The 14,009-nt window shown below is 43.9% G+C and overlaps 1 protein-coding gene across 4 annotated transcripts in view; it reads right to left on the reverse strand.

Moving 5' to 3' along the window:
• Positions 1–9,839, reverse strand: part of tmem129 (transmembrane protein 129, E3 ubiquitin protein ligase) — a 10,002-nt gene extending 163 nt beyond the window's left edge. Inside the window, exons 1-8 of one of the 4 annotated variants that reach the window (XM_044205683.1) lie at positions 9,584–9,839; positions 8,884–8,942; positions 5,439–5,696; positions 1,068–1,127; positions 736–896; positions 463–622; positions 304–376; positions 1–219 (exon numbers count right to left, since the gene is read on the reverse strand). The exon at positions 1–219 is cut by the window's left edge and continues 163 nt beyond it. In XM_044205683.1, the coding sequence (XP_044061618.1) occupies positions 41–219; positions 304–376; positions 463–622; positions 736–896; positions 1,068–1,127; positions 5,439–5,696; positions 8,884–8,942; positions 9,584–9,788 (1,155 nt within the window). In that variant the 5' untranslated portion in view covers positions 9,789–9,839 and the 3' untranslated portion in view covers positions 1–40. Of the gene's footprint in view, positions 220–303; positions 377–462; positions 623–735; positions 897–1,067; positions 1,128–5,438; positions 5,700–8,883; positions 8,943–9,583 lie in introns of all 4 variants that reach the window. The other 3 variants (XM_044205682.1, XM_044205685.1, XM_044205684.1) reach the window with 3 other exon arrangements.
• Between the last annotated feature and the right edge of the window lie 4,170 nt (positions 9,840–14,009).

A 14,009-nucleotide genomic window follows, 5' to 3' on the forward strand; every position in this document is an offset into this window, starting at 1 on the left:
CCAGAGGAAAAAGTCCCTTTGGCTCTGTATGTGGGCCTTGTCAGCGGACCACACAGATGTCCAGTATACAGAATTTGGCTCGACAGGTGGGGCACGGGACTCTGCTGGACAACCAGGTCTCAGGTCTTTGCTGGTCTTGGCGGCTGGCAAACCATCGTCCCAGACAGGACAGACACCACATGGGTCTGCAGAAACACTGCTGGCACTCATTATCAGCTCCTATAACACACAGCAGTCACAGAGTCAGAGGCACAGTCACATTAACTAACACACACACACACACACACACACACACACTCCTACCTTCTACGTGGCAGAGTCGGAGCAGCTTGGTGTTTGCGGGAACCTGCATACAGCCGATACAGGGCTCCATCTCCTGCGTGTGGACAGAGAACATTCTTCTGATTCCTGCTGCGTGAGCTTTTCAGCACAGCAGCTGCATAAACACACACAGTAGTGTACCTGTCCACTAGGGAGTGTGTACCGCTGATTGAGGTCCACCTGAGCTCTGAATGTTTCCAGGAAGAGTTCACTGATCGTTTGGTGGATCACTACATTGGCAGAGTTTCTGATGGGAGCATGGAGCTTCTCCCTGAGCTCTGCATACTCTGTAGAGTTGAGCCTGGAAACAGTGGAAAAGTGACGTGGGTTTTTGGGACATGGCATACGGTGTTTTGTCCTGACAGCTCAATACCAAAAGATGATGTAAACACACACACACACACACACACCTACCTGATATCAAAGGGTCTGACAGCAGGGTTGATGCTGTCCACTCTCAGGGTCAAGATCTGTGCGGGGGAGGCTGAGTCTGGACTCAGCTGGTGCTGTCTAGACTCTGTCACTGTCACATGACATTCACTCTGTAAGGCCATGTGGACGTGATAGGTGGTCACCTAGAGAGAGGCAAAGAAGGTCGGGCATGTGGATGAATGGAAATAGTTGTCTTTGGCGGATTTAGAATCCATTCAAAATGAAAACAGTAAACGGGACACAACCACTCTGATGAAGAGGAGTTTTAATATTAATGGACTTGCAGTGAAGCTCGTACTGGTGTTGAGCCTCACCACGTGTGGAGAACAAAGACGGGGGCCTACTGGGAAAAGGTAAAGCCTTGACCAAGACGCCTGAAAGGGAAACAAAGGCCAAACAGTAAAACAGCGCCAAATCTCCACCAGCCGTTAAATCAAACTCAGACACGAGATTTCAGCTTGAATCCAAACACTGGACTTCTACTGGACCAACCGGCAGCCAGAGTGCAGGGAGTCCTGGCGCCCCGCCACGACGTCCACACCTCCATAAAGCCGAGCGCATCAGTCTGCTCGCCGTCTTTCCATTGTGACTTCGGTCACTTCAGGGGAAAACATCACGTGAACTTTAACTCCCGAGGAAAAGTCTTAACTCGCTGGACGTTTTTGTTTTTGCTGAAACACTTTTGACCGATTGTTATACTCACATGACGATCTTTGCCTGCAGAAGGAAGAGACACTTCCCTCCGCTGCCGCCCGAAGGAAGAGTTTGGCCGTTGAACCCGCCGACAGCGCGGCCCGGCCACGTCAGTATCTGAGCCCGAGAGGAGTCCGCCGGACAATCCAAACGGACTGACACATTCAGTCGCTGTCAAGAGCGATCTCAAGGAAGAGGCTTGTGTCTGGCAGAGAGAGGTTTCTAACTGTGTGTTATTCCATCCAGGCTTCATTGCTGTGAATTGTGCTTTGCATTAGTGTGGAAAGGAACGGACCGCCGTGTCCTGTTTGGCTGCGCTTTCCTTTGTTCCATTGTGCATCGGTACCACGCCACTGGGCCGTTGTGAGTTTTAGAGACTGTGGAAGCCAGTAACTGCTTCATCAGACCAAAGTCCAGTCACACGGCTGCTGAATGAGAGTCTGCTGCCGGGTTCCTGTGTGATACGGGGACAGCTATTGTCTTACGTGACATTTGAGACTTCTGGTGCCTTACTCTGCGTGCTTTTCTTGCTCTCTCCTCTTCACTAACCAACACACCTTTACACGCATATATACACACTTACACACACATTTCAAAGGGCCCAGTGGTAGAACAACTCGTTACGCTCCACGCCATTTTGGCTCTGCCCCTTTGTTTCAGATTTGCGGGTCTGCCCGCCATTTTGGATCTGTGCGTGATGACCGCCCATGTGGTCACGTCCGCCACCTTCCTCGCACCCCCGCTCTAATGTCTCACACACACACACTCGCTTGCTGACTGTTGTATGCTCATTGTGTTTGGATTAGACGATAGTGGTTGTTGGCTGAAGTTATTGATTATTAATCAGTGCTGAGGTTAAATAAACACTATTGTATCTTTTAAAGAGCATCTGCCTGTGGTTAGTGTGTACGTGTTGTAACAGCTGGTTGTGACGGTCAGTGCTGGATCTCACCCTCCACTGTTCACCATTATTAATGTAAGAGGTGGACAGCCACCTTTGAGACTGTTTTTCATGTTTGGTTATTGGTCCCTGATCCCAGGGTGGTGCCCCGTAATTAGTAATCCATATTAATCATTTAGATAATTATAATTGTATTAATATTCATAAATATCTTTGATATTTTGCTAATAACCAAACCTGCCCTACCTGAATCCCAACACTGGTCTGCACCTCACTGTGTGTGTGCTCTTTAAGTTCGAAGTTGTTGATTTGCATTACTGCAACACTCCATCATTTAAAATGTAACATGACGCCTGACAGATAAATAGCTGAACATGCGTCACAGGTAGGCCTGTCACAATAACTACTTTTGTTGGACGATATATTGTCCCTGCACTAATTGCGATAAACAATATTATTGTCATTTTAAGGGCATTTGCATCTCATTCCATCACATTCATTTACATAAAGCATAGGGGTTGAGTCGTTACAGCAAGGGAGAGATAGAGAAATCTTCAGCAAATAATCACAACCTCACTACAGGAACATTTGAAGTAAAAAAAGATTTTAAAAAATCTGCAATGGGGGGGAGAAGATCAAATGAACTATTTAAATATTTACAAGCTATAGGAACACTGTAATCCAGAGATCCGGAGCGAAAGAGTGAGAGAGAAGCTTAAAGCTGCTGCACCTACTGACTGTGCACACGGCGCTGTTGGCAGAAGAGCCGAGGCTAAAATATGAATATATTTCTTGCCTTTTCCCTGATGGTCTGAATAGGTCGCTAAATTTGTCGCTTGTCACTTTTTAGAGATATATTTGCTAAGAGGGTCGCTAAATCTAGCAAGAGTCGCCAAGTTGACTGTGTGCGTGTGTGTGTGTGTGTGTGTGTGTGTGTGTGTGTGTGAGACAATAGAGAGGGTGGGGTGCAAGAAAGGTGGCGGCCACGTGTGTGGTCTCCATGCACAAAACCAAATAGTGGGTAGACCCACGAATCTCAAACAGAGGGACAGAGCTAAAACGGGAGGACGAGCTCTATTTGTCCTCAAAATAACTAAACTAAAATTGTTTGAGATGTGTGTAAGCGTGTAAAGGTGTGTGAGTTAGTGGAGAGAGAGGGAAGCACACAGAGTAAGGCACAAGGAATCTCAAATGCCGTGACAAAGCGTAATAGCTGTCCCTTTATCACACAGTAATCTGGCAGTAGACTTTCGTACAACGGCCGTGTTACTGGACCTTAGTCTGAGAAAGCACAGTTATTAGCTCCCACAGTGGCTAAAGCTAACACAGGTAAAACGGCCCAACAGCGTGGTACTGATACAAAATGGAACGTGCTAAACACAAAGAAGAACACAGTAATTCGAACTCAGGTGTCCGTCACTTTTGCAAAAAGCAAAGCACAATTCACAACAATGAAACTTAGATGAAATAACACAGAGTTTCTCTCAGGCTCGGACGCTGATGAAGCCGGGTCCACTGGCGAAACTGTTCCTTTTCGGGGCAGCAAAGGAAAACAGTGGCCGACGTCGGTACGGAGAGGGGCTCAGCGGCGATCTTGCTCTCCGTGAAGGAACAGTCAGTCCGTGTCTTCTCCTTCTGTAGGTACGGGATCATTATGGGGAGTAAACGATCAGGATCCAAAAAGTGTTCAGCAAACACAAAACTGTCTGTTTCTCGTCCAGCGAGTTAAGACTCTTCCTAGGGAAATTAAAGTTCACGTGAGAAGCGTCTGCTTGTGGTAACGGCAGTTACTGTGGAGAGAGACGTGATGTGCCTCCGTTAGTAAACGGGTTAGTAACGAGATCTTATCTCACTTTCACGTTCAGGTGTGAATTAACAGCTGTGTCGGCTTGGTGCCTTCCTATTGTCTGTTCTTTGTTTCTCAGTCAAGCGTCCTAGCGAAGGCTTTGGCCTTCCTGGGTAGGCCAGGCGAGGCCCAACATGGTGAAGATTTGAAATGACTGTCAGTCATATTGGACCTCTGTCTGCTCTGGTTCATTGTCATGAGAGAAAATGTTTGCTCAAATATGTATGTAGAGCCAAATACTACATAAATAAACTCAGCATTATTTGGGCATGGAGCCTCAACTGGGGAAAACTGGACTTTTCCCAAACGCCTGTAGAACTCTGACAACTTTAAATGCATGTCCTCCTGTACTGCTTCCACATCGACAGAGAAAGGCTGTGAGAACACGTTCATTTCCTTCTCAATGGCAGCCAAATCTTGAAAGCGCCATGATCAGTGATTTGAGCACAGGCACATATTTCCCATTTTCACAAAAATGGTGGTGTTTAGAGTTGTCTTCAGTGATTTGCCTTTCAAAAGGTTGAAACTTCACAATAAATGATTTCATGTGGGCATACATTTGCCAAAGGTTTCCTTACAAGCTGTGAGGTCTGCCAAACACTCAGGGTTGATCAATTTAAAGAGGCTTTGACCTTTTTCTTTCAAATAAACATTCAATGTCAGATCTCAGTGAATAGAACTGTTCCAGAACTGTCCCATGACTAAGCCAGCGCACATCTGAGTGGTAGATTATGTCCCCGTATTGTGCATCACTTTCGGTCAGGAAAGCCAGAAACTCCCGCTGATGAAGTGCTTTTGATGAGATCAAATAGTTTACACCACAGTACTCATCACATCACCCAGATGGGCAGCTCCGTCGCAGAGTGCTTCCTGATGTATGATACTATGCTATTTAACGGCCTCTCCTCCAGACTGCCTAACTTTACCAGGGACGGCATTCCATGCTGCTCACCTGCCATGGCCATAGAGCCATCGGTTGTAGCTCAACACAATTTCTCCCACGGGAGGTTGACTTCATTGATGCCATCTGACAAGCAATCTACACATGTGGTCATAACGACACCTAGCATTCATAATAAGAACTGCATTTTAATATAGCACACTGGCCAAATAGTTTCACTTTAAAATAACTCACGGGTCATACAAATTAAGGTGTCGAGCAGCACGTGGCCTGCGGGCCGTAGTTTGGACAACCCTAATTTATACCAATACAATGTGAACACAGATGAGAGGTTTTTTACTCACCTTTAACACCCAGCTGTCAGTAACGATGACTCTGGCTCCAGGGGCCCCTGTAGCAAACTTATCTATACGTCTGAACTCACTGTTGATGCTGGTTGCCACAGAGCCCCAGCTGGAGTGAGGAGGCTGTACGTGGGCCTGCAGGGTCCGGCTGATTGGATGGTTGTGCCAGCGACGGCGGGACCAGTAGATGACGAGCGTCCAGCTGGCCAACTGGAGGCAGAGAGAGAGGAGGAGAAATGCTCTCCAGCTGTCACTCACCTGCTGAAACACAACATGACAACGCAGCTGACACGTCAGATCTTAACCAACATTTAAAGATGCAATATGTAAGAACTGGCCACGTCTAACTTCAGGAGATATCTCTGCAACACAATACATAGACGTCTTTGACGTAACATCATAACTGTGATTTCTTCGCATTCCGTTGATAATTTTAGTTAATTTTTGAATGCTTCAAACCTAAATTCTTAGATAGCTTCTTTAACTACTGCCGACAAGTCAGTGTGGAGAACATCTGAGATGCTCCAGGAGAAGAACATATGCAAATATCTCATAAAGCATTGTGTCACATCACAAAGTCCCTAATTTTTGTTTGGTATACATAATTTTGACAAATCAATATATCGGTGCAAAATAATATCAATAAACAAAATACTGATTCTTGAAATAATGAGTATTTCTGTGTATTTACACAGCAGAAGACTCAAATACATCCAGTGTGCGTTGACAGCCTGTAGTTCTCTTTTGCACCAGAGTTGTGTTTTGATTTTAGTCACAAATGAAACTTGGTTATTTCAACAGAGGAGAATAAATGATACAGTAGCTTTGTGTAACCTGGATGACCTGCAACTTTCTGATGTTAAACTCTGAAGTTGAAGCTGAAGTTATTGTACTTGGCCCCAAACATCTCCGAGACACATTGTCTAAAGATGTAGTTACTCTAGATGGCATTGCCCTGGCCTCCAGCACCACCGTCAGGAACAAACTTCAAGGACTGCCTTCTGTCACCTACGCAACATTGCAAAAATCAGACACATTCTGTCTCAAAATGATGCTGAAAAACTAGTGCATGCATTTGTTACTTCTACGCTGGACTACTGCAATTCCTTCTAAAAGTAGACTGGGAGCCAGAGCCTGCAGTTATCAAGCTCCTCTCCTGTGGAATCAGGTCCTAGTTTGGGTTCAGGAGGCAGACACCATCTCCACATTTAACAGTAGGCTTGGTAAGGCTGGCTTGGGTGAGCCCTGAACCATCCCTTAGTTCTTCTCATCCTCCCTCTCATCCTCCCTCTCCCTCTCTCTCCCCCTCTCTCTCTCTAAATAATATTATAAGGAGTTCGGTCTAGACCTGCTCTATATGAAAAGTGCAATTATGAATTGGCGCTATATAAATAAAATTGAATTGTTTGCTTGGGAATGATGAACCAAGAAACAAATGAAACAGGTTTAGGTGGTTCAGACGAGTCACTGGTGCACTTCACTCTGCACAACATTGACGTGAAGTCTTTAAAGTGAAAACACAAAGCTGAAAGCACATGATCAGTCACCATAAAAACACTAACGAACTGATCACTGTTTCTTTAAACTTCTGTTCAGAAGTGATAGCCTAAAGTGAGAAAATTAGTGATGCCATGCAGTGCTTTTCAGTGTACTGAATCATGAGAATCGTTCATTAAAAAGATTTGTTCAAAAGATTCATTCACTGAATTGTTCAGTGCTTGACCGGAGCTGCGACTGCGTAGTCCCAAACACCGAACTGAAACACAGCTGAACGTTCAGTTCAGCTCGCTAACTAGTGAACTGAGACGGTCGTTCATGAAGAATAAGCCAGTAAGATACCGTTTGAAAACTATTATGTACAGCGCGTATATTTTCGACTAATTATTAAATAAAATATTTAGTCCTACTTCCAGACTTGAGACATGAGAGGGAGGGAGAGGGAAAGGTGCGGGCTTGAGCGACTCAGCAACTGTCTATCAGTCAGTGTAGTATGTTCAGTGGACGACTCAGTGAGCATGCACTGTTCCCTCGCAGGGAAAGGATCTGTGACAGTCTCAGGCTCAGCCACCTGTGTTTCATACTGCAGCTTTCACCACGCGTTGCTAACTACGAAAGGTGGTGAGATACAAGTTACATTTTTTATTTTATTTTTTTAATAAATCAGGGATTGCCAAACATAACCAAGGTCAATATAAATTTAGTACAGGTGCAGCAGTTTTGATCTCTCTCATCATCTCTCATATTGTGTCACAACTCGGTCTCGGGCAGGCAACACAACAATGCAGCCACTCCATAAACCCCATAAACAAACACTGAAGGTCCTGGATAAATATCTAATTCTATAAATCCTTATAGCAGCCCTCTTTTCAAAACAGTAACGGGGTGTGTGTGTGTGTGTGTGTTTCATGTTAACCTGAATGCACACTAACCCATGGGGACTTGTGTCACTGTGGGGACAAATACTGATGTCCCCACAGGTAGAGACTGCTTTCTCAGGGTTAAGACTTGGTTTTAGGGTTCAGGTTACGGTTAGGTTAGGGTTAGGCGGAAAAGTTGGCGGCCGACACAACACAATGTGTCTGAGATACGCTGGCACTGATGCTGTGGAGTTGGCCAAAGGGAGAAGGTGACGACGAAAAACGTTCTGGATTTTTCTCTGAATGCCCAAAGCTCTGACTGAGGATTCTGATACCAACCTTTTTGTGAACCTCACCTCTTGAGAGTCATTCTTCCATAGTTTAATTTCTTATTTCCTGTTTTTTTTTGTTTGTTTGAAATACTGTCTGCTATTGAAAGGTAGCTGCTCCTCTTGTAACTGTGTGGTTATATTCTCTAAATGTCTTTGCTAACCTGATTTTACGTCTTTTTAAAATGATATGATTATTTAAGTATTCACCTGAAGTCCGCACCATCAGTGATGAGTGCATTTGGAGAAAAAAACTGTTTTTTATACATCCCACTACGAATGGACTAAACCATGTGCCCCCTTCGGAGGGGGGAGGGCCCCTGAGAGGCTCTAAAATTATTTTAGAGACAAGAAGTAGTCTGTAAAACTATTTAGTCAGCCAATAATAACAGTTTACTTACATGTTAATAATGTAAACATTCAAAATTGCAGATAAAAACATACTTTTAATTCCATGATTTTTAAGGGCCCTCCCCATGTTGAGGCCGTGGGTATTTAGTGCCAGTGTTCTCCTCACTCCTCTGCCCCTGAATCTAGTGCCTGAGTCTCTTTTTTGTTGGGTTTACTGAGCGGTATCCTTCGCCTGCCTAAATCTAGGATGGAATGTGCACACAACCATCTTTACGCAGCTCCACAGTAAATCTCACCAGTCATTACAAACTTTACCTACTCTGAATTATGGGAAATTAAACAGTTAAGTTAGCGTCATGGAGTGTAATGCGTGTGCGTTGATAAATCTGCAAACAGAGACAGGCTGACCTGGTGAACATATCCCAGGTTTTTTTCTGGAGCAGCGACACACATCCCCATGTAGTAACCTGGAGAGATGAACAACAACATGGACATAAGCAAAACACACATGATATGAACAATAGCACCGAAGGACCAATCAGAAACAGCCCCATGTTAGGCGCACAGCAGACCTGAACCAGCCTGCCCCATACACAAGCATCCAACCAAACTGTGCATGCAGCCCGGAAGGACATTCGCTGATGCTCTCATGTGTTGCCTGTACATGGAAAAGGGTTTCTGATTCTGAACACAGTGGCTCTTGGCTTCACTGCTGGGGTGTGTACATCCGTACTAGGTGAGGAGTGTAGGAAGTGAAGCTCAGTCCTGTGAATGTCCTACGTGTTCCAGAAGTAGGAAGACAAGACGGTGCATAAGAACTCCAACACTGTCCACCCCCCCAACATGTAGGTGTCAGGGGGCCGCAGGCTCACTGTGTGTATTGGCCATCTGAAAAGAGCACTGTGCATATTAAGTTAGCAGAAGGTGTGTCCCCCCCCCCAACCTAAACTAACGAGACCTTACAACAAATGAAGTGAAAGCTAGATTAGCCAACATAGCTAACGCTACTGCTGGTAAACTGTGTGCGCTGGCTAACTTTTCATTTTTCATAACGTTACTGATTTAGTTATACCCCTGTCCTTATATCTGTCTGAATGTTAGTTTTTACCTAAAGGCAGTGCGGAGTGGACCAGTACGGTAATGCTGGTCCTCCGGACGTGGTACTGGGTGAAGCCCACATCCTCACTCCCCAGCCAGGACGAAAACAGATTCTGGATGGTTAAACCGGCCGAACGGAACTCGTTGGGCGTAAACACGAAGCACAGCGAGAACACGATGTAGGCCAAAGTAAAAGTTAACTCCGGGCTCTCCATACTTTATTTAGCTTCTCTTCTTCTTCTTCTTCTTCTTCTTCTTCTTCTTCTTCTATTTTGATTGGCGGTTGGCAACCAGCTTGCAGGTGCATTACTGCCACCTACCGGACTGCAGTGTAGCACAGTGCATTGGCAGACAAATAAAAGACAAAAAATAGAACAAAACAAAAAAGAAAATACTTCAATTCTCTCTGTTAACCCTGTTTCCTTCAGGTATTTAATCAGGTGAATATATATTCCCTACTGTGAAACTTAGCTTAGCTTTCTTTAATGCAGATGTCAGTTCCTTCCTCTCCTCCTCAGCCCTGCACTCCTGCAGCACATGCTGCACAGATTCAGGATGACCACAGTGTGTGCATCACCGTTGGGTGTTAACCTATTTTATGGAGTGTCTTATGTCCTGAGATCAGTAATGGCTGCCTCTTATGATAATAATAATAATAAAACTTTATAGAGCACTTATCAAAACAAAGTACAGTGCTTCACAACAAGAGAAATAATTCCACATAAATACCACAGTGAATGACGAAATATAAAGAAATAAAATACACAAAAGCAATCAAATAAACAGCCAGTTCAGGTAAAATCAGGATCTGCTTTCAGAAAAAAATGTGTTTTGAGAAGAGACTTAAAAGAAGACTCTGACTCAGACAACCTAATTTCTTCGGGCAGGTTGTTCCAGAGCCTCGGGGCCCTGATAGCAAAAGCTCTGTCCCCCTTAGTTTCCATCCTGGACACAGGAACAGACAGGAGACCCCTGCCCAAAGATCTCAAACTACGTGAGGGTTCATAAGGGATTACAAGGTCTAAAATATAGTCTGGAGCCAGGCCATGAAGAGCCTTAAAAGTAATCAATCAGATCTTAAAATCAATCCTAAAACAAACAGGGAGCCAATGTAAAGAGGCTAAAACAGGTGTGATGTACTTATTGGTCCTGGTTAACAGCTGAACAGCTGAGTTCTGTACAGTCTGCAGTCGTTTCAGAGTTTTTAGATTAAGACAAGTGAACAGGCTGTTACAGTAATCGAGGCGTGAGGAGATAAAAGCATGTGCAACAGTTTCTGCATCATTAAGATTTAAAATAGATCAGATTTTTGCAATGTTTCTGAGGTGATTAAAAACATGATTGGACAAGCTTAGTGATAAGTTGCTCAAAACATAAATTGCTATTAAACAGGACACCAAGATTTCTTGCAACAGGCTTGATATGTTGTGACAGGTTACCAGTAGATGGCAGTATTTGTTTAGTGATGTGTTGGGGCCCAATAACAAGGATTTCAACATCCAGTTTTTTTATGTCAGACAGGCAGTCCTGCAGAGAACTCAGCGTACTAAGGTCAGTGGGCTTGACAGGGAGGTACAACTGTGTGTCATCTGCATAACAATGAAAAGAAATACCATGTCTGCAGATGACATCACCCAAAAGAAGCATGTATAAGGATAACAGTATTGTTCCCAGAATTGAACCTTGAGGTACACCGTACCTGGGAAAAGGATGACATGAAGTTATTAATGCTGACACAGAATTTCCTATTGGACAGATAAGATGAGAACCAGTCTAGTGCAGTGCCAGATATGCCCACCCAGTGCCTCAGTCTATCTAAAAGAATGCCATGGTCAGTTGTGTCAAAGGCAGCACTTAAGTCCAGCAGCACAAGAATTGAACACATGCCTGCGTCTGCATTCATTAAAAGGTCATTGGTGACTTTGAGGAGGGCTGTCTCAGTGCTGTGGTGCTGACGAAAGCCAGATTGGAACTTTTCAAAGGTATTATTGTTTTCCACAGCAGCAAGAAGCTGCTTGGATACAAGTTTTTCGAGAATCTTCGCAATAAAAGTCAATTTGGAGATTGGGCAATAGTTATCCAGGAGGGTGGGATCAAGCCCAGGTATTTTTAGGACTGGTTGGACACAAGCTGTTTTAAAGAAATCAGGGACGCAGCCAGTAGACAGCAAGCTGTTAAAAAATAATTTGTAAAAGGGGCACAATACAATCCATAACTTCCAATAAAAAGCTAGTTGGGATTTTGTCCAGAGGGCTGGAGGACACTCTCATAAGCGACACGATGTCTGCGAGTTCAGGCAGACATCTAAAAAGGCAGGATTGGGAGTGATATCAGATCTTATTAACTCCACCTTTCCAGCAAAGTGCAAAAGAAACTTTTCACAATCAGTAGGGGCACAAGGAGAGGCTGGGTTAACTAACTGATCCACAGTCTTAAATAGGAATCTGGGGTTGTGCTGATGGGCAGAAATAAGTGCAGAGAAATGGCATGTTCTTGCATCCTTCACTATCCTAATATAAAGGAGTAATAACTCTTTCATGGCCATAAAGTGGACCTGGAGACCTGATTTCTTCCATCTGCATTCTGCTCTTCTGCATTTCCTTTAACAGCTTCGAATACTGTCATTTAACCATGGCTGTTTTCTAGTCTTTGAGTTTGGTCTATTTTTCAGAGGAGCTATGAGATCTAAGGCTGAAGACACAGGTAGTTAAAATAATCAACCAAATCGTTGGTGTTGGAGGAATCAGGAAACACACTGCCAGGAGATTTGAACAGTGTACAGAATTTTGAGGCACTATGCTCATTATGGACACGTGTACTTAAAGCAGGATAATTCAGTACTAGCAGTTAAAAACAATACAAACATGTCCCTGATTTCCACAGATGGGGTTTTCAGGCCCAGACTAAAGACTAGGTCTAAGGTGTGGCCACAGGAATGAGTTTGGCCAGACACATGTTGTTGAAAGTTAAAAGAGTTTGTGATATTTAAAAAATCAGCAGCAAGGGCATTAGAGGAGTCATCAACATGAATATTAAAATCACCACAACGAAGAATTCTATCATAATTTAACACAAGACTAAATTAAAAACTCAGGGAGTTCCAACAAGAAGGAGCCAGCTGGTTTAGGGGGGCGATAAATAATAGCAAATATGACCGGCAGGGGGCCACCAAGTTTAAACATGAGCACTTCAAAGGAGGAAAAATCATTGCAAGCTATGAGGTTACACTTTAAATGCTTCCTATAGACAGTAACAAGGCCCCCACCTCGACCACAATCCCTAGGGCGGCTAAAGCAGTCATAATCAGGAGGGTACAATTCAGCCAGCTGACTGTGATCACCAGGACGTAACCAGGATTCAGTTAAAAACATAAAGTCTAAATCAGTAGAAGAGAGAAAATCATTTAAAATAAACGTTTTGTTAGAGAGTGATCTTACCTTAAGAAGAGCCATCTTAAAAAAACCCAGATAATAAGTTTAATATCTGTCATCAGCACTAATTCCCCTGAGAAATGATTTCAGAATCAGAATGATTGAATGAATGAATTAAATAATTTAAATATAATCTTCCACTTTTTCACTCTGTGTGCTCGCTGTCAAAATTCGGACCCGTTTTTCCAGATGGAGTGAGATAATTGAATGAACGCATGATACACTGATTATACAGGTGCAGTGGTTTGATCTTCTCTTATCTTCCTCTCGAAGGGCATCTATAACTCATTCAGAGAAAGTGTGAGTCCAGTATTGTTCCTCACAGCCGTCAGTCAGCTCATTTTGCTTGTAAAGGCTCTCCTCGTCTCTTGCCACCATGGCCGGATTAACCTGCTAGGCGGCCCCAGGGCAAAATTGACTTGCTAGGCCCCTATGAACCCCGTTTCTCCCACTTCCTGTGCATAGTGTACAGTATTCTTATCATCAGAAATCATGTGGCCCAAGGTTTGCTGTAAGACAATTTGATTAAACGTTATATGCACGTATTGCATGTAAGGGCAATCAGTTTTATTTCTGCCTCGTCTGTTGTGTTCTACCAGTAAGAAACTGATTTTAATTGTTTGTATTGTTTATTAATGCTTCTTTCCATCCAGTCAAAAACCTGACGACTGACGTGATGACGTGCTGTCGTAGGCGTATTGCCTCATTTCCGGTCACCGGTGTTTGTGTGTTACTAGTAGCGTATTTTTGCTGCTCTAGCTCATCACAGTTAATTTTGTTCGATTCTTCATTATAGTGACAAACTATCCAAAATGTCCAGCAAACAATGTGGGCTTTGTAGATAATTGGCGGGCTTTCTGGGGAAGACCTGGTCTGATTAGGAGAGACGGCATTCATCCCACTTTGGATGGAGCAGCTCTCATATCCAGAAATCTGAACGAGTTTATTCGTGGACCAAAACCATCGTAATGTACGATCAGCGAATCCAAAGATGCAGAACACAGA

The sequence above is a fragment of the Siniperca chuatsi genome, linkage group LG8 (assembly GCF_020085105.1).
Source record: "Siniperca chuatsi isolate FFG_IHB_CAS linkage group LG8, ASM2008510v1, whole genome shotgun sequence".
Taxonomy (NCBI): Eukaryota; Metazoa; Chordata; class Actinopteri; order Centrarchiformes; family Sinipercidae; genus Siniperca; species Siniperca chuatsi.